Raw genomic sequence first — 20,791 nt, forward strand, 5'->3', positions numbered from 1 at the left:
TCCCTGAGTTAACCATAAACTAGACCCACCCAAACAAGATTGGAGACAGCGGTCGTGCTCTGTAATTCACTTCTGAGGAGTGCGTGTGTGTGTGTGTGTGGAGGCCAGCATGTGTGGGGTATTAGGGTTTCCTTGGTATTATAGAGCAGACAGTTATTTGGCTGATGTGGTTTTGTGTGTAAATCTTCACTTTTACGTTTTTACATCGTCTATACGGTGGAACAAAGCGCCAGTTTACTTGTTTTGTTGCACAGGATGGTGAAATATAAAGGAGAAACATGCTGGCAAACCTTTTCAACACACCACAGATCCTGTGTTTACTAGCAGTTTTGGTTCATGGGAACTGATCTTGTTTTTTTACGCCTCAAAAATAGACAAAGCGGCCGCAGACCCGAGGAAAACCACAATCTGATCCGTCCAGGTCCAGCTGCTGTGCCGTGACTTTCCATGCTTCAACCAACCAGCTGACTTACTATCCTGCGTCCAGTTTTGAGTATTTGGGTTTCAAAAGCTTTACCATGATCTAAAAAAAAAAAGGTTTTTGGTGCGTGCCAGATGTTGTGTTCATGCTACTTGAAAACAGTGATTCCTTCACTCTGGAGCTGCTGTAACATAAGCAGAATGAGATCTGGCGTTGTATTGCTGAAATAAGTAAGACTTTCCCTGGAAGAGACATCTTGCTGGCAGCTCCCATTAATATTATTTACAGTTACGGATGCCCCGATACCGATACTGGTATCGGTATCGGGGCCGATACTGCTCTCATACTCATACTCGCAAAAATTCTCCGATACCACGCACCGATACCACTTCATTGTTGTTACTGATTAGTGACTCTAGGGGGAGATGTTGAGCCGCAGTCAGCGTGATGATGAGAAGAGAGAGATACCCATTGGTGAGACTGGCAGTGCCATTTCAGGCAAAATAGCGACAATTAATGCAAGCGGGATGCTAGCAGTGTGGACATATTTCAAAATAAGGGACGACGCCAGAAGCAAGGCAGACTGCAAGCTACGTGCTGCTAAGGTGTCAAGAGGAGGAAAGGAGAATACGTCGTTTAATACCAGCAACTTGATAAAACATCTCAAGACGCATCATAAAGCCGATCATACGGAGTTTGCTAATGCTACTGCAAGACCACAACAGCCTCTCACGTTCCCAAAAAAGGCTTAGTCCAATACAGGGCTCGAAATTAACTTTTTTCTTCAGTGTCCTGAAACTGTCCCCCCCCAAGCTGGAGACAGTACTTCATAGTTAATTGATATTTTGTTGGAGACTGTGCAATTGTTTCATTGACATGTTATATGTTTGATATTTTCTTAAATGTGAAGACAGTGCCAGTGTGGAGACTTTTTATTTACACAGAAAGATTATTTTTTTGTTTAAAATAGTTATTCTACTAATTTTATTTATTTTTATTGAATTTATCTGTTGCAAATAAAACCTGTCTTCCAATTCCTTGCATTTTTCATTGCATTTTTAGCCTAGTTATCTTTGTGGTAGAAGTATCGTATCGGTACTCGGTATTGGCAAGTACACAAATTAAAATGGTATCGGGGGCATCCCTAGTTACAGTAATATAAAGTTCCCAATGTTCCACATGTATGTGTAGTTCCAGCCTTCCCTCTTTCCATCAGTCCGTCATAACGGGTTTCAGGCACGAAAGGCTTCTAGTTTGTGACGCAGCAAGGACCCGGGGATCAAACCTTATTCAAGACACATTCTCTGCCTCGAGCCCTTTGTCGCCTGCAGGAGTTGATCTGTTTGAAACCGGCGCGAGCTCAAAGTGTGGACTAAAACCATTGGACTTAGACCTGGTGAAGTCTAACCATGTTGTTACCGTGTTGTTACCATCTTGTTACCATGTTGTTACCGTGTCACCACGGTATAAAACGCACTCCCCTGGGATAGTGTGGTCACAGTGATTATAGTCTCAAGATTGAAGTGAAAGTCCGGATTAATCAGTGGATGTGAACGTGTCCGACCCCTGCTTGAGGCTGATCTTTCCTGCCCCTTTCATCTCTGGGCCTTTCTCCTTCTCATCCCTCTCTTTTGTGAGGTCTGAGTCTCTCCGTTTTCGCTGGCAGTGATTTGGACGGAGATCACAGAGCTTCAGGTCAGACCAGTTTAGACACACTTCCCCTCACAGCTGGACAGACGGCAGGATGAAAGGGGCAAGGCGAGTTGATGTAAAATTAGGGGCCTTATTACACTGGCAGATGGATGTGCAGTCAAAGTTAAAGTACTTTCAGCTTCCTGTATAAACGTTGACTCTGAATGCTCAAAAAGACGGGCCGATAGTGTCACCGACCCAATCATGATGGGATTTCCATGCACCTATAAATAGCACCTCTGGGACGATGATGGCAGATGAAGTCCTCTAATCTCCGTCCTGTGTGTCATTTAAATCCCTCTAAATGAGTCGGAGCAGATGGATCAGAAACCCGTTTCAGTCCACACTCCCACCCGGTTAATTTTTGTAGGATAGACTCAAACATCATTCACAAGAAGCCTCTTCTAATCCCAGATGTGGGGAGAAGACGGAGGCTCCCGTGGGGCGTCCGCTGGTCCAAACCCGCTCTGTCATCCTCGCTGTGCTCCCTCAGAGCTGCGACGGTGTTGAAGGATGTGATTGTGGTTTGTTTGTGTAATGGGTCATGTTTTGCTTCTGGGTGGAAAAATGAGAACCGCAATGACAGACCGACACTCCCGTTAGTAATAATGTTTGGACAAATATTCCCTTGCTATTGACTTTAAGGAAGCTTCTATTATAGCCTGTATTTTGCATCACTTTTAAAGGGGACCTATTATGGCATTTAATGTATATTTTAAACAGGCCTTGAATGTCTTTAAAAACAATCAAAAGCTTGTTTTTTCTACATAAATCAGAAATTCAGCCTCTGGGCCATGTCTTTATTTTTACCGCTTCTAACCTCCTTTTCTATGATAAATTCTGAGGGGCGGGGAGGCTATGATCATGAGGCTCTGTGCTGATTGGCTGCCTGACTGACGTGTAGCAGGGGAGGGCACAAAGCCTCGCTCCCGCCAGAAGAGCAGCGGCTGCGAACACTATAAGCGATGCGAGCGAGCGCCAGCGACAAAATCAATTCCATTGCTTTATTTTCTATTGGACTGTCCTAACTGGCCGCGAGTTTAACGGTTTCAGTGTGGACAGAGAGCGTCCGATGTCACGCAGCTCGACGTGATAGTCGGACGCTCGCATGCAGTTACACGGTGTAAACGGATCTTAAGCCTGAATTACGGTTCTGCGTTAAATCGACGCGTACCCTACGCCGTAGGCTCTGCGTTGGTGTAACGCGGAACCATAAATCAGCCTTTAGTCACCTGAAGAGGGAACGGGTCACCTCGTCTTCACACTAATTCAAACAGGAAGATTTAATTGAATTCTAAACAGGTACACCACAGTTATTTACTCCGATTCCTCATCATTTCATTTCTTATGTTACAAGACAAATGAATCCTGTTAACTGTAAAGAAATCACAACACGGAATGTTCACAAATGGCAACTTTATTGTTAAAAAAAATAAAATAACATAAGTTGTAAATAAATAACATGTATGCACTATTGCTGGCTCAAGGAAGGACTGTGCATCTTCTGAAGGTGTCGTTGAACAGCTTCAGGTGCTTGGAAGATCTGAAACCAGACAGAAGAAAAATGTATTACGGTACTAATAGAGCTCCAGTGTTACTTAACGGGTGAGTGGCTCCGTTAGGTAACACTGGAGCCATCGGAGCCACTCAACGGTCCGGTCCGGTGAGTGGCCCCGGTGCTCCGGAGCTAAGCTAAATACTTAGCCCATGCAAAGATCATACTTGTAGACCAATATAAATAACATAAAAAAAAAACACTTTATATATGTTAAAGCAAGAAAAAACATGTTTTTCATAATAGGTCCCCTTGATTCACATTCGGGGATTTTTGCGGTGAGGCGGCTCGGTGGCTCGGAGCGTTGCTTATCATTTCTTTGAGTGCATGCAGGCTCAGTCTTTGAGCTCAAATCTTTATTGCTCCAATGTTGAATCTAATGTTGACGTCACAGTGGTTCATTGGAGATTTTTATCATCTATAAAGCCTCTTATCTGTTACAAATCTGCTCATGAGGGGTTTTTTAATCAATATCTTCCACAGAATTATCTCATCAGGCTTTATTGTCATCATTGCTGGAACTTTAAAGACATATTATCTTTGTGTGTGTGTGTATGTAGCCCTAAAACAAACAATCCATAATCTATATAACAATTATATCAACACTAGTTGTGCTTGAAAACCTGATTCTAGTCCACAATATATGGAGCTAGAACAGTCTCATAATTCACAAATGCACAGGACAAGTTTTACAAATGCACAGACCGATTTGCAAATACACACACAGTTTCACACGTGCACAGAACAATTCACACGTGTGTAGGAAAAGATATACACATGTATTTTTGATGCACACACAAATATAACCTGATTTACAAACGTTTTTTTGTCTGTGAGTTGCGCTGGATTTGTGTGTGACTTTTGAGACTACCATGACGTCCCTCGATCCACAAATAGGTTTTTTTTTAACACGGAATGATCTGTGAAACGGTGTGTGTATTTGCAAATCGGTCTGCGCATTTGTAAAACTTGTCCTGTGCATTTGTCAATTATGAGACTGTTCTAGCTCCATAACAATACGTCACCATCAGAGGCGATCTGGACATCTTAAAGTTTTGTTGCTTTTCTTTACGACAAACAACTTTATACTTCTGCAGAGGGTCTGAGGGCCTTTCATCAGACATGTCTACTTCCTGAAGGACAGTTTTGTGTCAACTTTGATGAACGAAGCCAGGGACCACAAAGTCAGCGGCTCATGCTGCTCCGTCTTCATGTTGTCTGTACTGTGTTTAAGTCGTGTGTGTGTGTGTTATCATCTGCTAACGGTCGCATGTGCGTTTAAACGTGTAAAAGAGTGAATTGAGGTGAATGTGTGCAGCTGTATACTTGTAGTGTCTTTGGATTTTCTGCCCCCACAACCCAGGGTAAAAAAACTGGAAAAAAGATCAGTAGACTCGATGTAGCTTTAACAGAAGTTTAGTAGTTAAAATAAGACCCAGGGTGGATGTCGTGAGCTGACTGTGTTCCCGACCACATCTCTTGTGTTTTTGTTCTGTCATTAAGAGAATCAGGTGGATAACAAGAGACTTTGATTCATGTAAATGCAACAATAACCTTGGTCTCCAACTGCCGTAACGTAGAGCTTCTCTTCTGGCTTTTCTGTGGCACGCCTCCTCATGACGGATGGGAGATCCCATCACCCCCAAGTGGCCATAAACGTCCCGCCGTGCTCTCAGATCTGCCGTGGCATCATGTCAGGCCTTGCTGGCAGTGCCCCGCCAGCTATTGTACATACGAATGAAGTGGGCAGCTCGGCGCGTTGGCACATGCAGGGGTAGACGGAGGGCCCGTCCCAGACAAAGACCTCCGATTGACGTTTAAACAATGGAGCGGGCACACAGCAGCCTCCTGACTGAGGACAGGAAACACAATGGCTCTTTTTACTGCAGCATCAGGGAGGAAGAGTTACCAATGCTACCATCCCAATATACTGATGACGCCCTCTGCACGTCTTCTGGTGACATGTTTGAGTGGTTTTTGTACTCAGGACACCAAGGCATCTGTCATCTTTATTATTGTCTGCGTTTATTAACTAGTGGTAACCTGAACGGCTCCATCTCTTGAGAAAGTGCTGTTGTTTTGCAGTGAACCCTCTTTCTGCTCTGGCCCTCCAGTCTATCCAGGACACGTTGACGTCCCGTGCCAGTGTCCCTCAGGGCATGGCGCCAGGCTGAACATTGTCTGATGGATACGGACGTGTCGTGGACACGTGTCATCAGCATCAGCGGTGTTTGGACTGATGGTCAGGGACGTGCGGGATAGCAAATCAGCTCACTGCAACAACGGGAGAGCGGACAGCCACATGGGTGTTTTTGTCAGTGCCTGAGTCGGGTGTTATTTTGGAAAAATTATGTCTTGAAACCAATGTGACTTAATCTGGACATTTAAATCAAGCCTGCAATCACAAGAACCTTCCAGAGTTGCAGGAGAGTTTTAGACAAATATACTTAAGGCCGTGTTTGCAGGGCAGCAGCAGAGGTCTGGCAGCTGTGACGAGCAAGACCTTGAGAGGAGAAACAGTGGCATTGTAGTAATTTCTGGACAGAGAAGCAGGTGTACAAGGAAGAAGCAGAAACTCAGTAGAGAGTTTGTGTATTTATCTACAACAGAAGTTGAACATGTCCAATTTCAGGATGGCTGCATAGATTTGCTGATATGGTGACTATTGGTTTCCGGTGGTTCTTGCCACAGGCTGAGGGACGGTAAAGAGGTCGCCCGACTGACTGGACCATGACGGATCAGAGTCACATCCAGCACACAGGCTTTCCTGTCAGAACATTGTGTTGCAGCGGTTTTAAAATTGAGGCCGATCACTGTGGAATGGATGAAACTGTACGTGAAACCCTGGGAATCACGAAGTCTGATGAGCAAAGTCCCTTTAAAAGACGAGCGCAGCGGTCTTAAACTGATGACATGCACACATCTAGGCTTGAATGCATCCGGGAAACGTTCACATTCATGGATGAAACCATTTCATTGGCTGTTGATCAGCTTCACATACAGTCATATGGTCCATAATCAAGGTGGGGATGATTGACAGTCCTCCTGTAGCCTTGGTGCTTTCATTTAATAAACGTGATGTTTTCTATTTCTCTTTTTCCATAGGGGCTTTTGCTCTGCCAGAGTTGAACTCATCTTTTATTTGTTTTCTATCCATTGTTGTTGGTTTTTAAATTGTCTTTCCTTCTTCAGACGATGGTCTCAGTTCTGTGACTGGTATTGGTGCCTCTGTGTTGTTGCTGCCATTGCTGCTGCGCCAGGCGCGCCTGCATCTGTGCATGACCATAAACGGCTGTGAGAGGTGTAACAGATTTATAAAAGACCGACACATGCACACGTGAAATCTGGAGAAAGTGATGCCTGCACGTTTCTGCCTCTGATCGTGCACACAGGTGCTGTAGTGAGTTTTATTCAACCTGCGTTCAAGAGGGCAGAACAGGATGTAACTGAGGAAGACACCAGGAAACCTGGTGTGCATGGCTAAGGCCGGAGATGAAAAGACAAACAGTTGACAGATGGGAGAGCTGCCGTCAGCGTCTCTCCACAGTCGCTCTGGTTAATGTTTAGCTGGCTGTAAAAGCGTCAGTGTAGTAAAAGTAGGCAAAGGTCTTTGTCGGTGATTGGCTGTCATTGTTGAGATTACGAGTGATCATTTAATCTTTTTGATAAAAGTAATGTTCCTGCATGAATTGGGACGGTGAGAGACACCTGCAGACTTGATGCTGTGGTTGCTTGGGGGGGGTGTTATTCAGCAGGGGGCTGAACCCAGCGACTGGTCAGGGTCCACATCTGCCCCCTCATCAGCTATATCACTGATATTTTCAATTCAATTTTATTTATATAGCGTCTATTACAACAGAAGTTGTCTCTAGGATCTTTCCAAAGACCCAGAACATGACCCCCGAGCAATTATTACATAAACATAACATAAACAATGGCAGGTAAAAGCTCCCCTAGTGGGAGAAAAACCTTAAGCCAAACAGTGGCAAGAAAAACTCCCCTTTAGGAGGGAAGAAACCTGGCTGGATATTTACCTTCTGATACCATCTGACCGTCTTCTTCTCTCACTATCTGACATCAAACTCCTGCATTCATCTATCATCCGTGTCACATGTTCATGTTCAGGGTCACCAGGGCCTGCTGCAGTCCATCCTCAATTACATTTCTAAAAGGAAATGCTTGTTTTTTGTTTGTTTTTTATTACAAAGACACTTTTTTTTTCTTTAAATCCACACATGTCCAACCAAATATTTTCCTTTTTTTAATCTGTGAAGGAAGTAAACAGGTTGCTTCAGCCCTTTTTTGTGTTGTGATAGTATTTGTAAGTATTTTATTAGATTTGTGTGTGTGTTCAATCACATGACTGAATCCCACTTCGATGGCTTCTTCTCAGGTTTGAAAAGGGCAGGATCTACACGTACATCGGAGAGGTGGTGGTGTCTGTCAACCCGTACCGGGCCATGAACATCTACGGCCGGGAGGTCATCGAGCAGTACAAGGGCCGGGAGCTGTACGAGCGCCCCCCCCATCTCTTCGCCATCGCCGATGCTGCTTACAAAGCCATGAAGAGGAGGAACAAAGACACTTGTATTGTCATCTCAGGTAACACAGGAAGCCCCACATGGCGAGGAGAGAAAAAGGGAAAGAAAGAAACACAAATACGGTTTACTTGGTCTAAAGGACACATTTAAAATCCCGTCCTGAGAGTCTCTCTCTCATTTTCATCTCTTTTTTTTCTTTAATTGCTGAGGCCACCTGAAAATAATGTCATACATATGGTAACAGTGTTTTTAAAACAACAATCTTGTGTGGAGCATTGAGAAACCAAGCAGAGCCTGCAGCGCCGCTCAGTGGTCGGTTCAGGAACTGAGGTCCTCTGTGCCCTGCTGTCCTGTCCTAACCTCAAACCAATGTCACCAAAACCAGAAGCTCATAATGCTGCAAATATGTTGTGTCAGGAAATGATGGGCTTCCAAAAGTGAATATCAACATAAAATCCCTTTGGAAGTCTGTCTGGGTGGAGTAACCGCCATCTTTCTGAAGAAAGATGAACATTTAAAGTGTTTTCCTTATAATTAACAGAAATACTAGTACTTTTAAATGGAGAGTATTGTGAGCAGCTTTTGGTCTGGCGTGTACACCGCTTCATGATTACACGACTTAAATGGATTTGTGGATGTTTTGTGAAGAAGGAAAGCGGGCGTCAGCGCAGCCTGTGTTTGTGTTGCAGGGGAGAGTGGAGCAGGGAAGACCGAGGCCAGCAAGTACATCATGCAATACATCGCTGCTATAACCAATCCTAATCAGAGAGCCGAGGTGGAAAGGTGAGTTCCTGCTATTGACCTGGGTTTGGGGACGAAAGAGCAAACGTTATCAGATAAGTAGAGTTTATTATTCGCAGTTGCACAAAATCCACTCATAAATTCTCTGAAAGCGTGATGCTTACTGATAAGTTAGGTGACCCCGATGGAGCTGCTGCTCTGCTGCTTAGGGCCTGCTTGCAGTGACCCGTGGGCTTATTCTGAATCAACAACTGTGGTGTCCGGCTGTACGGTCCCGTACATCCATGTCATCTTTATCAGCTCATTGTCATACTCCCAGAATTATCCCTGTGGGCTGCATGAGCCTCCGGCAGATATGAATACAGGTGGAGTCATCGTCTCAGATCACAGACCGAGGCGTTATCGTACCATATTACAGCGCTATTTGTTGTACTTGAGTGTGTGTTACTGATCTTCATGGACAGTAAAGCAGTGGAGGGAAAATAGAATACGGGTCAGATAAGGAGACAGGACACCAGATTTAACATCTGATGAGGTTTTATTTGTACTTTTCTAAACGCTTGGGTCCCCTAGGCGGAGCTTTAGTGTCCGTGTAGTGGGGACAGGTGTGAACATTTCAGGGACGCGCAATGATGCCGGCCTGCCACCAGTACAGGTTGACCGCTTAATCAATTAATCAGTTTGATTATTGACAATTTAGATAGGTAAATAAATGAATAATTAGCGCTGGTCGCCACCGGTGGATTTTTAGCTGACTAACATGCGGTCGTATCATTAATCAGCCGTTGATAGCCTTATTTTATTTTATTTTTTGATTAAAATCATAGAAAAAGCAATTCCAGCCAGCCTGTAGCTAATATACATGAAATAACCTCAAGATGCTCAGAACAACGGAACAAGAACAAGCTCATATCCTTCTTTTGAAGGATATACAGATATTATCAATAGTATTGATTATTCCTTCAGCCTGTAGAGAGTCGGGTTCCTGTGTTTTCTGTTTGTAATCATGAAGAGAAAAGAGAATGAAACTCGACACCATTAAAACGTTGATATAACAGCAATATCAAGGGTGACCTAGACTTCTGCAGTCATTTCGGGTCTCGTCCGAGGCGACGTGATTCATCTCTGCACCTACTGATAGTCCATGTTTGCTTCCCTTTCAAATTGAGTCTTGTTTCTCTGCTGTGAAGCATAAAATGAATATTTAGTGAAGTTAGTTACTTAGAGGCTTAACTGGTGCCTTTAAACAAAGTCTCAGTTTTAGAGTAACTCTTTGTTGATACAAGGTTTGTAAAGAGTCTTAAATAATGGATTGAAGCTGCAGTGGGAAGGTGGATACAACAAAAGTGCTCATTGTTAATTCAGTCTTAGTTTAAAATGTCTGATTCTTTTACTTCTCTGTTCTCATGTAAAGGAAGGCTCAAGACTTTAAGATGAAAGTAAAACAATATCAAGTTTTCTGCATGAAAGTTATTTTATTCTGAAACATCATGTTTACGTCTGACGTTCTGTGAGAATTCCAAAAAAATTTAAAAACTCCCCTTCGGCCTGCAGAAAATCTCTCTCGTCCCCTTCTAGCCATTCCTCTGCTTTTAAAATCTGGCATCTAAAAACTGGAGCACTCGTACATAGATGGTGTCTTCGCCAGTTTCACACAACTTGAAGAAACGTGTTCTCTGACACTCTCCTAGTTTCCAGTGTTTGCAGGTGAGGGAGTTATTATGGAGGAGTTCCCAGATTTCCCTCCACTCCCGTCTAAATCTCACCTGGATCATATTATTGATGTGCTGTTACATTGTTTTGGTATCATTTGATTGTGAATGACCTTGGCATTGTTTTTACTTTGATATTTCCAGATTTATTCATTGACTTTTTTAAGTGTTGAAGTGAGTCCCTTGTGTCCTGACGTTCGCTGTTGAAATGCATCCATTTTTAAAAAAGAATTAAAAAGAAAAGAGGTCCTGTAAACATGCTGCTGATCAATACACAAATGCAGCATGCTGTTTTAATAGAAACCAGAGTCCAGACTGCTTTGGTGTCCCGGTGGTGCAGAGGTGGAGCTCTGCAAAGCACTAGTATAGATATGTATATTACAGGCGTCCATGCGTAATCGCTGGACAGCATCTGCAGCATCTTCTTCCACTTTATCGTTGTCCTTTATTGTCTTGTTCTCCTTCCAGGGTAAAAAACATGCTCCTGAAATCCAACTGCGTCTTGGAGGCCTTCGGGAATGCCAAGACCAACCGCAACGACAACTCCAGCCGCTTCGGCAAGTACATGGACATCAACTTTGACTTCAAGGGAGATCCCATCGGAGGGCACATAAACAACTACCTGCTGGAGAAGGTGAGGAACACTGCATGTGCATGCAACACAGCTAACAGGAAGGTGGGAGACCCAAACATGGTCCGAACAGCAATATTTGGTGCAGCCCCCTGCTTTTCATGCATTTTAATGTATGTGCCAGTTAATACTCGGACCTTCCTCTGTCCTCTCCCCCCCCACAGTCCAGGGTCATTTTCCAGCAGGAAGGAGAGAGGAGCTTTCATTCATTTTACCAGGTAAATGTAAAAGAGTTAAAGAAACAAAACCACTGAAAGCACATACATGCAGGTGTCTTGTGAAGTGTTTTAACACAAGTCCCCCCCCCCCCAACTAGTTGCTCAAAGGGGCTCCAGATTCCCTGCTGCGGTCTCTGCACATCCAGAAGGACGCGGCGGCCTACACTTACATCAAAGTTGGAGGGCATATTAAGGTATATTGGCCACGGTTACATGATGTTTTTTAATTATGAATTCATTATTCCGAATTAAATAATTCCGAATTAAACTATTTTCCTTCGAGTTTACATGGAAATAGTAATTCCGAATTGAGGTTTACATGGAAAACACATTTGATTGGCTTTATCCAATTCCGCTTAAGATCTAGGGGTTGGGGAAGGGTTCTGATTGGATAGGGGGGCGGACCGGAAGTTACGTCTACCGGAAGAAAAACAAACTTAGCCGCTTAACTTTGAAAAGCTGACAATTTTTATGTTTCCTGCCATCTGTTCTTTTAATTATTTCCAGGTCCTGCAAGCTATTTATTAAATAAATCGTCTCTGCTCTTGACCACTGTTTATTGCGTGCTGCCATCTTGAAACTTTGGCTGTGTCTGAAATTCCATACTTCCACCCTAATGATTAGCAAAAACAGTGTGAGATTTTTTTAGTGCGTCCGAAACATTAGTACGTACAACGGGGGCGGCGATGTGCAGCTTTGCTCTCTGGTACTTTTCTGGAGCACGAGTTCTCTGAACGCCAGAGTGACGCCAAGTGTGTCTGAAAAGGGATTAATGCAGCTTTGCGTGTGCGTGTGTGTGTTATTTAATAAGTACAACCTCAGATGAAGAACCACGTATCTACGGAAGAGTATTAGGGCCAGGCAAGAGAAAAATAACATTTTAGAGGAGGAGGATTTTTTCTTTCATTTTGCACTTCGAGAAAAATGTCGAGATTAATGTTGAAGTACAATTTTGAGGAAAATGTTCAGGAAAAAAGTCAAAATCTCGTGAATAAAGTTGAAATGTTGAGAAAAAAGGCTTTATTGTTGAAATTGTATTTCAACATTAATCTCGATATTTCGACTTTTTTCTCGAAGTGCACAATAAAAAAAAATCTTCCCCTCTCAAATATTTTTTCTCCTGCATTGCCCTAATACTCTTCCGTACGTATCTGTCAGCATAGTGTTATTTTAACAAGAATGGAACCAAAAAGAGAGAGATACAGTAAGTGGCACGGCCAGCACCGCCTCGCTCCTTCTGCGGTATTCAAGAGGGTGTAACCAGGTGCTGCTTGTCATCAACCCTTGATGAGCTGATCGTCTGCAGGTGCGTAGAGTTTATCACAGTTTAATGCCAGTAAAGAAAGACGTAAGCAATGCTCTTAGAGAAGCAACAGTTGGTGGAAAGTATTTAAGACGGTCTTCTCCAGGAGTTGATGTCCCAGCAAGTTCACCTCAACTTCAGACGGTTAAATGCTCGGAAGATTACGAGAAAGGCAGGAGCTACATCTTGGACTCTACAGACCTCACTTGGCATGTTAAATATTAAGGCTCATTAAATCCTGATTAGTAGAGGGGTGATGAGAGGGAGCTGTATTGCAGCTTGGGCCTGAAGTCATGTGAGGTTGTTTATCTGGCAGTTAAAGGGGACCTATTATGAAAAACAGGTTTTCTCTTGCTTTAACATATATAAAGTGGTCTCCCCTCAGCCTGCCAACTCAGAGAAGGAGGAAAGCAACCAAATTCTGCAGTGTCTGTACAGCCGCCCGGATGAGCCGTCCAGTGTGATGTGGATCTACGAGCCGTTCAGATTCTGCTCCCGTCGTTACGTAACCAAAATGCGATTTACATAGGTTGGCCTCCGATGCGTGAAACCACGCCCACAACTAACTCCGCCGGCCGGAGCTTCCGCCATTTTTCCGTAGCGGTGTATCGCGTCATTCAGGCAGCCAATCAGCACATGCCTCATTATCATAGCCCCGCCCACTCAGAATCCCGCATAGAGAATGAGGTTGGACACTGGGAAGATAAAGACATGGCTCAGAGGCTGAATTTCTAATTTATTTAGCAAAAACAATCAAACGTTTTTAAGACATTCAAGGACTGTTTAAAATAGGTATTAGATGCCATAATAGTTCCCCTTTAAAAGCCTGAAATTGGATTGTTAAACAGCAAATCTACAAAATCAAAGAATATAGATAGATAGATAGATAGATAAATAGAAGACTACTTCATATTTTTGCTGTTAAAGGTGGATCCACAAGCTACTGAAGCATGGGGTTACTTGGTATTACCCACGTTATTTTTCCTTGTTTGGTCCTTATTTTTGTCAAAGAAATTACAGTGTGAAAAAAGTTTTGTTGTTTGTTTGAGGTTTTTTGCCACAGTGACTATGACTAAGACAGTCCGATGTTTTTGTTTGTTTTTAAACACACAAACAGGATTAAAGGTTTAGAGTTAGTCTGGTCACCTTTGAGTTTACTGTAGGTCTCGGTTGTGTGTGGCTGCTTTCTTGCATGAGCTTAATGAGTTGGAACAAAAGCTGAGGAACAAAACAACTGGAGAGCGACAAATTGGCCTGATGTCATGGAAGATGAGGCTAGAAAACAGCTGAGCTGGAGTTTGTACAGTCTGTTCCCCGGCAACGCGCGAGCTCGTCGGGACACGTCACAGACTGTAACTCGCTTCACTGCTGAACTTGATATTCTGCCTTTGTTTAAATAAAAGAGGAGGCAGCAAGACACAGATGGAGGAAGCTTCATGACATATTTTGTGTAAAGTTTAAATGTGCAAAAATGACACCCAATCGTTCTTGTATTGTCCTTTCAGTAGTTCTGCATCTCTGTTCTCCCTCCAGTCGTCCATCAACGATAATGCCGATTTCAAAGCCGTAGCTGATGCCATGAAAGTGATCGGATTCACAGGAGACGAGATTCAGACTGTCTACAAGATCCTGGCCACCATCATACATCTGGTAATGTGCTGTGCTGACGCAGCCTGCTCGTCTCGTCCACACTTACACACGACAGAACCGAGAAGAGATGCTGAACTTGCAGTTTGATCTCTGGATCACATTCAATGTTTTCAAGATGTTTTGTTTTTATTTGGTTCTTCAGAACTGATGTTTTAATCAAAGCAAAACGAATGTGATGACCGAGCAGTTAACAAACAGGCCCCCGTTTATTCTTAGAAACATTGTTGTTATCCAGTAAAACCCTTTGGTGAATGTCAGAGTTTGGCCGTAACGGGATAAACAGCTGTTTTGATTAACTGCACCTGGAGAGGATGCAGACCGAACGCTGTGGGCTTTGAGTTTGACTGTTACAGACAACTTTTATTGTCTTGACAAAGAGAAAATGTTATCTTTACAGCCGTGGATGACAAAGTCTAAACGCCGGTGCAAAGCTTGGCACTGTTCCCATCAAGTAAATACACGATGAGCTAATTTATCACACTTTGAAAGTCGTGAAATTAGAAAGAGGGTTAAAATGAGTTTAAAATGTCGGCCAGCAGGAACAAGCTGCCCAGTTCTGAGCGCGATGGGAAGCAGTCCAGTGAAAAGTCCCGGTGATTCATAAAGAACACTTTGGCAGAATATCTAATCTCCCTTCAGGGATTAATTATTCAGACTGTTATTGAGCTGAATTTGGAAAAACTGTAGTTGTAGTGGCTGTTAGAAAAGCATCAGGCCTTTTGCATGAAAATACTGCGGTCAGATGAATAAGTACAGATGTTTGTTTGGCCAAAGGAGCGACAGACATGTTTAACACCAACCAAATGCATCTTTTATGGGACAAAACAACTTCATACAGACTGTGAAGGCAGCGGTAAAAGTGTTGTGGTTTTTGTTTCTTCTTTAAATTAACAAGCACTTGTTTCCGAAAAAAGCAAAACATGAACTGGAGCCACTGAAGTCCACTCAAAAATATCACAGCTCCTGATCTGGCTTCTGTCCGTAGTCACCGATTCAGAGAGGATCTAACGTTCTTTCCTGACTCCGGCTCCAGCTTCATGTTTCACACACGACTTACGTCCATTATCTTTGTTTATTACGAGAAGGTGGTTATGGTATTTGCCGTTGACCGGCCCCCTCTGACCTCTCCTGCAGGGCAACCTGACGTTCGGGGTGGACGGGGACATCACCCTGATAGAGAACAAGAAAGTGGTGTCGATCATCAGGGATCTGCTGTCCACCAAGGAGGAAAACGTGGAGAAGGCCATGCTGTACCGCACGGTGGCCACGGGCCGCGATGTCATCGAGAAGCAGCACACAATCCAGGAGGCCAGCTACGGGCGCGACGCCCTCGCCAAGGTTAGTGCTGGGCCACAAATGTTATGGCGCTTTTTTTTTCCCACTAGAACCTACTCTGTTCATCTCAACTTGGCCTGCTGTCTTTTCCATAACAATTCAGCTCCTGGAGCAGAAGTAGGCGGGTTGGAGCGAAGCTGCTGTGACGTATTTGATTGTGTGATCTAAACGAAGAAGACAACGACACTAAAGATCATATATGTGCTGCTGGGTCTGTGGCTTGTGTTCGATATCAAGTTAAAAGGCCAGCTGAGAGTGAGAGAAGCTTTTTTTTTTAGTTTGTCCTGGTAGATCTGGTCGTTCCTTATCACCCGTCTAGATCCCTTTTTAATTCTCCCCTCAGCCACCAGGTTTTTTTTTTTTTCTAATATTTTTTTTTTTTTTTACCCATTTTTATCAACTTTTTTTTTTATCACCCCATGCTCCTACCTAAGTCAGTCCTGGGCATTGCTCCCTCTACCAACCCCGGGAGGCCCTACACTGAGCTCAAGTCTCCTCCTTACTTGAGGAGTGAGCAGCTTCTTTTCACCAGACAGGGTGGGGTTTCTCCGGCCGCACTTAGCGCTTGGAAGGATCACGTTATTCCGGCCAGATTCCCCCCCCCCATCTGGCGCCCCGGTTGGCCAGAGGGGGCATGTATAGCCCAGGACTGTGTGCATGTTTTTGTGAGAGTAGCTCACATTAGCAACCCAAGAGAACACGGGGAGAACATGCAAACTCCACACAGAAAGGCCCTTTCACCAACCCCACCCAGGGTGTGGGTGCTGAAGTCATGGGGGAACTTTAACATGCACTTCAGCGCCCACAGCGTCCCCGGCGGGAATTGAACCCAGGACCTTCTTGCTGTGAGACGACTGCACTACCAGCTGCACCACCGTGCCCCCTTTCAGCCACCAGGTTTATGAATATCTGCACCTCAGAGTTGGATCACCAAACAGACTTTTGTGCTGCCGTTGCCTGTCGAACAAAATGAACAAGAAGCCGCGAGTCGCTCTTTCACTGATGTCACATCCACACTCAGACGTCTGACTCCAACCCCCGACAAATCGGTGGCCTGTAGTGTGATAACATCAGATGGAGCCCGACTCAGCCGCTTAGAACCTCGGCAGAGTAGCTAAAGAAAAGTATATAGTCGGTACGTTAGACCCCTGGTGGAAAAGCGCAAAGTCGAGTCGGGCTGAGTAGGTGCTAGTGGAAAAGCGCCATTAGCAAGTACGACCGAGCAGAGGCTGGCCGCTGCACGCAGGGTCGGGCTGCTTCACTGGTTCTCCTGCACACTGGTTCACGTCAACCCGAGTCCCACTGTTCTGACTCCAGACCCGAGTCTGTGGAGGCTGCAGCGGATGTCAGCAGCTACAACACCAACACTGTTAGCCTGGGAACAAAAGTCTGACTCACTCCTCTGAGAGCTTGACATTTTACTTCCAGTTAGTCATCAGTAATAGTGTTTGTGTCCTGGACCGCTGTGTCTCCCTGAAGCTGCAAGCAAAGCAGCCTGTTACTGGCCCCACGTCCACACTTTCACCTCTCTGTCGTCCTCAGGCCATGTATGAGCGCTTGTTCTGCTGGATCGTGGGCCGCATCAACGATATCATCGAGGTGAAAAACTACGATGCCCGAATCCACGGGAAGAACACGGTCATCGGGGTGTTGGATATCTACGGCTTTGAGATTTTCCAGAATAACAGGTGTGCATCCGGTCGATGATCAGAAACGTGTCAATCCTCACATCTCACGATCAGTGTTGAATCTCATCCAATCCACTATCGAACCCACTTGACATACCACTTAATCTTGTAAATATGATCTTTTTTTTTTTTTTTTTGGTGTTTAGTATTTTTTTTTCTCTACTTTTATATTGCTCTTTTTTATTATTTAGCTATTTATTGGTTATTCTATTTAAAAAATTTTGTATAAACCGTTGAGCGTGTGTGTGTTTGGCTGCTGCACGACTGAATTTCTCCTCTGGGAGATAAATAAAGTCTTCTATTCTATTCTAATCTTCTTTATTGTTTGTGCTGCAGCTTTGAACAGTTCTGCATCAATTACTGCAACGAGAAGCTGCAGCAGCTCTTCATCCAGCTGGTGCTGAGGCAGGAGCAAGAGGAGTACCAGAGAGAAGGCATCCCCTGGAAACATGTATGATCTAAATAACAACCATACCTCTCAAATCAAATCCCAATAGTCTCGTTTAGCCTTTGAACGGAGATGGCAGAGTTTCTGGATGCAGTAGTTTAGATGAAAAGGTTTCCATCCACAACTGTAGAAAAGGTGCTCTCATAAAACAGTTTACTTATTATTTTTTTGTTTTCTTGGTTTGTAGGAATAGTCAAGAAACCATGTGAAGATTTAAAAAAAAAACTGTATTTGCAGGGTTCAGTTCAGCTGGTCTTTGAAATACTCATTTAGTCTGATGTCTGACAGACTGGGGTGGAGGGTCAGAGATCTGGTTCCCGTGTTTGGATGGTTTATCATCGTATTCTTCTGATCCTGCTGAGCTAACATTTCTCCGTTCGCTGTAAACAACAGCTACTTTAATTGTGCATGAAGAAATTAGGAAGTAGTTCCTGTCACGTGTATGTTTTAGCTACATAATTACCTGTTGTCATGCTCCTCAGTTCTGCGGAAGACTCACGGTGCTAAAAATGTTTCATTCGGGCTTGTATTCTCGTATTCAAAGTGTTTGTTTGCAGCGTAGTCATTATTGTGCTTGAGCTGGCATGCTTTGGAAGAGACAGTTTCTGGTGGTCGGAGACGTGAAACAGGCCTCCGTGACTGAACCACTTGTGACGTTGTGAGTTTTGGTCAGTGTTCTTCAGGATAAATAAAGAAAACGTTAGAATTAATGCACACAAATCTCCACAGTTTATCAAAATGTGTGTGAACGGGATGCTTTTGTCAAAGTGAGAGGCGAGGTCAGGGGTCTTCTGGTCATCTTGGGGTTAAAATTAGTTCTGCAAACACATGAAATGTAGCATGTTTGTTGTCCGTAATTGGCCACTTTCCTCTCTGTTCCGCCTCAGATCGATTACTTCAATAACCAGATCATTGTGGACTTGGTGGAGCAGCAGCACAAGGGCATGTTCGCCGTTCTGGACGAGGCCTGCATGAATGTGGGCAAAGTCACTGATGAGGTGTTTCTCCAGGGACTCAACGGCAAGCTGGCCAAGCATGCCCACTACACCAGCCGCAAGGTAGGAAAGTCAAGTGGTCGAGTGCTCTTCTGCTGCCTTTAGCGTGGTAAAATCTGAAGTGGGACAAGCATCTTGAAGGTTTCTCTTCTCCCACCCAGTACCAAGTTACTCATGCAAGTTTTTCTCTTTTTTTCTGCTGAAAAGGTGTAATCTTGATCTTTTCTAAATATGGAAGTTGTTTGACAGTACTCTGTATCAAACTGAGGCAATATATCAACTTCTGCTGACGAGTGATGTGACTGTAGCAGCCTGAGGAAAGCATGCATTAAGTAGCGCCCGGTGCTGCAGGAGGCTGAAAATGATCCTGTTAGTGTCAGTAATCAGGAAGGCTTACAGCCAAATTCACTCCTGCGTACTGCTCAGACCAAACATAAGCCAATTTAACCCCCCAAAATTAACGGTTTAGGAGCAGGTGCCTTGGATTTGAGGGCAATCTCTCATCATCGCTGCTCTGAGCTAATGTTTTGAAGATTTTCAGGTGATGAATGCCATCTAAGTGCTAAATAGGGTTGGAGTTGGAAGGGTGCATTCTTCCTGCTGAACACTAGAGGGCATCAAGAGTCAAAGAACGAGCGTGTGCGACTCTGACTCAACACTTTGCAGCAGTGATGTCACTCTTAGCCAATAGGAGTGTGTGAAGCTGGTGCTCTGCTGTGTTAAAGAAAACGTATTTACAAATTTATGAAGAGAGCCATCAGCACAGCAAATGTTAGCGAGGCAGGGGAGAGTAAGGAATGGCGACGCAGTGAGAATAAATCCTGACACGTGGTGGCTTAACACCTATGTGCGTTCGTGGGAGGCTGTGGGCAGAAATACGTATGGCAAAGACCAGAAAGTGTGGCACTGTGTCAAAAACGTGCTCCTATGCAAAGAAAAAGCCCAAGTAGGTAGTGGATGCTGCAGATATTGTTGCTAATAGTGAATATAGACCCTAATGACAAGGACGCTGTGAATTAGGACAAGCTGAGGTAAAGAGTGGACTATAAGCTGTATTGATTCATGAAGCTTCCTGTTGTACTGAAGTCGATACCGCCCCCACCACTCCCATCGCTCTTCAACTGCTCCCTGCCCCTTTCAGACATTAATACTCTGACTGTACAGTCACCCAGCCGTTACCTGCTGGAACCAGAATGGGCTCCAGTCGATATCTGCCAGAAATATCTCCGGTGCTGCCTGGCGTCCTGTTTCCAAGCAACGTTAAAATGCTCATCTTTTGAGTGTGGAAGTGATGCTTTTGTTACACTTTCGTGGTAACGCTTCCAGCGTGCATCAAGAGTCCTCACAATAACGCTCCATGTGAGGGGATACTCTGCAAAGAATTAGGATTTTAGAAAACCTTAACACCACTTTTGAATGAAGTGTGCAGTTTATTGCAACAGCGTACTTCTCGGTTATTTAGCATCCTCAAATGTGATTGATTCATCACTGATGTAATTAACACCCCTGAATCTGGTTTTAGGTGGGTTCAACACTTTTTTTGACTGCATAGTTTCTGTCATTGTTATCTGAAGACGTATATGTTTTACATTTATACATATCTTCATAAACCATCTTGCTCCTACCTGGTAAAGGCCCTTTACAGGGCGATGATGCTGAGAGGGTAGTGCTGCCATCTCCTGGTCAGAGGAATTATCTCCAGTTCAGATGGAGCTGAGCAGCAGCAGATTGATCTGGAAGTGGTTTTAATGCTTTTAATTTCCTCTCGTCCAGATAGTTGTTATGGCGACCGCAACTAAAGAGTGTGCCTGGTGGTGTTGCTGCTGCTGGTTTTACACAGCAGGTTGATGATCACAGCGCC

The 20,791-nt window shown here is 44.1% G+C and overlaps 1 protein-coding gene across 1 annotated transcript in view; it reads left to right on the forward strand.

Moving 5' to 3' along the window:
- Positions 1–20,791, forward strand: part of myo1d (myosin 1D) — a 140,307-nt gene that overhangs the window by 17,615 nt on the left and 101,901 nt on the right. Inside the window, exons 2-11 of the mRNA XM_061708988.1 lie at positions 8,062–8,270; positions 8,899–8,992; positions 11,131–11,296; positions 11,458–11,511; positions 11,610–11,705; positions 14,348–14,464; positions 15,599–15,802; positions 17,342–17,487; positions 17,824–17,938; positions 18,823–18,993. Coding sequence (XP_061564972.1) covers positions 8,062–8,270; positions 8,899–8,992; positions 11,131–11,296; positions 11,458–11,511; positions 11,610–11,705; positions 14,348–14,464; positions 15,599–15,802; positions 17,342–17,487; positions 17,824–17,938; positions 18,823–18,993 — 1,372 coding nt within the window. The remainder of the gene's footprint in view (positions 1–8,061; positions 8,271–8,898; positions 8,993–11,130; positions 11,297–11,457; positions 11,512–11,609; positions 11,706–14,347; positions 14,465–15,598; positions 15,803–17,341; positions 17,488–17,823; positions 17,939–18,822; positions 18,994–20,791) is intronic.

The sequence above is a fragment of the Cololabis saira genome, chromosome 19, assembly GCF_033807715.1.
Source record: "Cololabis saira isolate AMF1-May2022 chromosome 19, fColSai1.1, whole genome shotgun sequence".
Classification (NCBI taxonomy): Eukaryota; Metazoa; Chordata; class Actinopteri; order Beloniformes; family Belonidae; genus Cololabis; species Cololabis saira.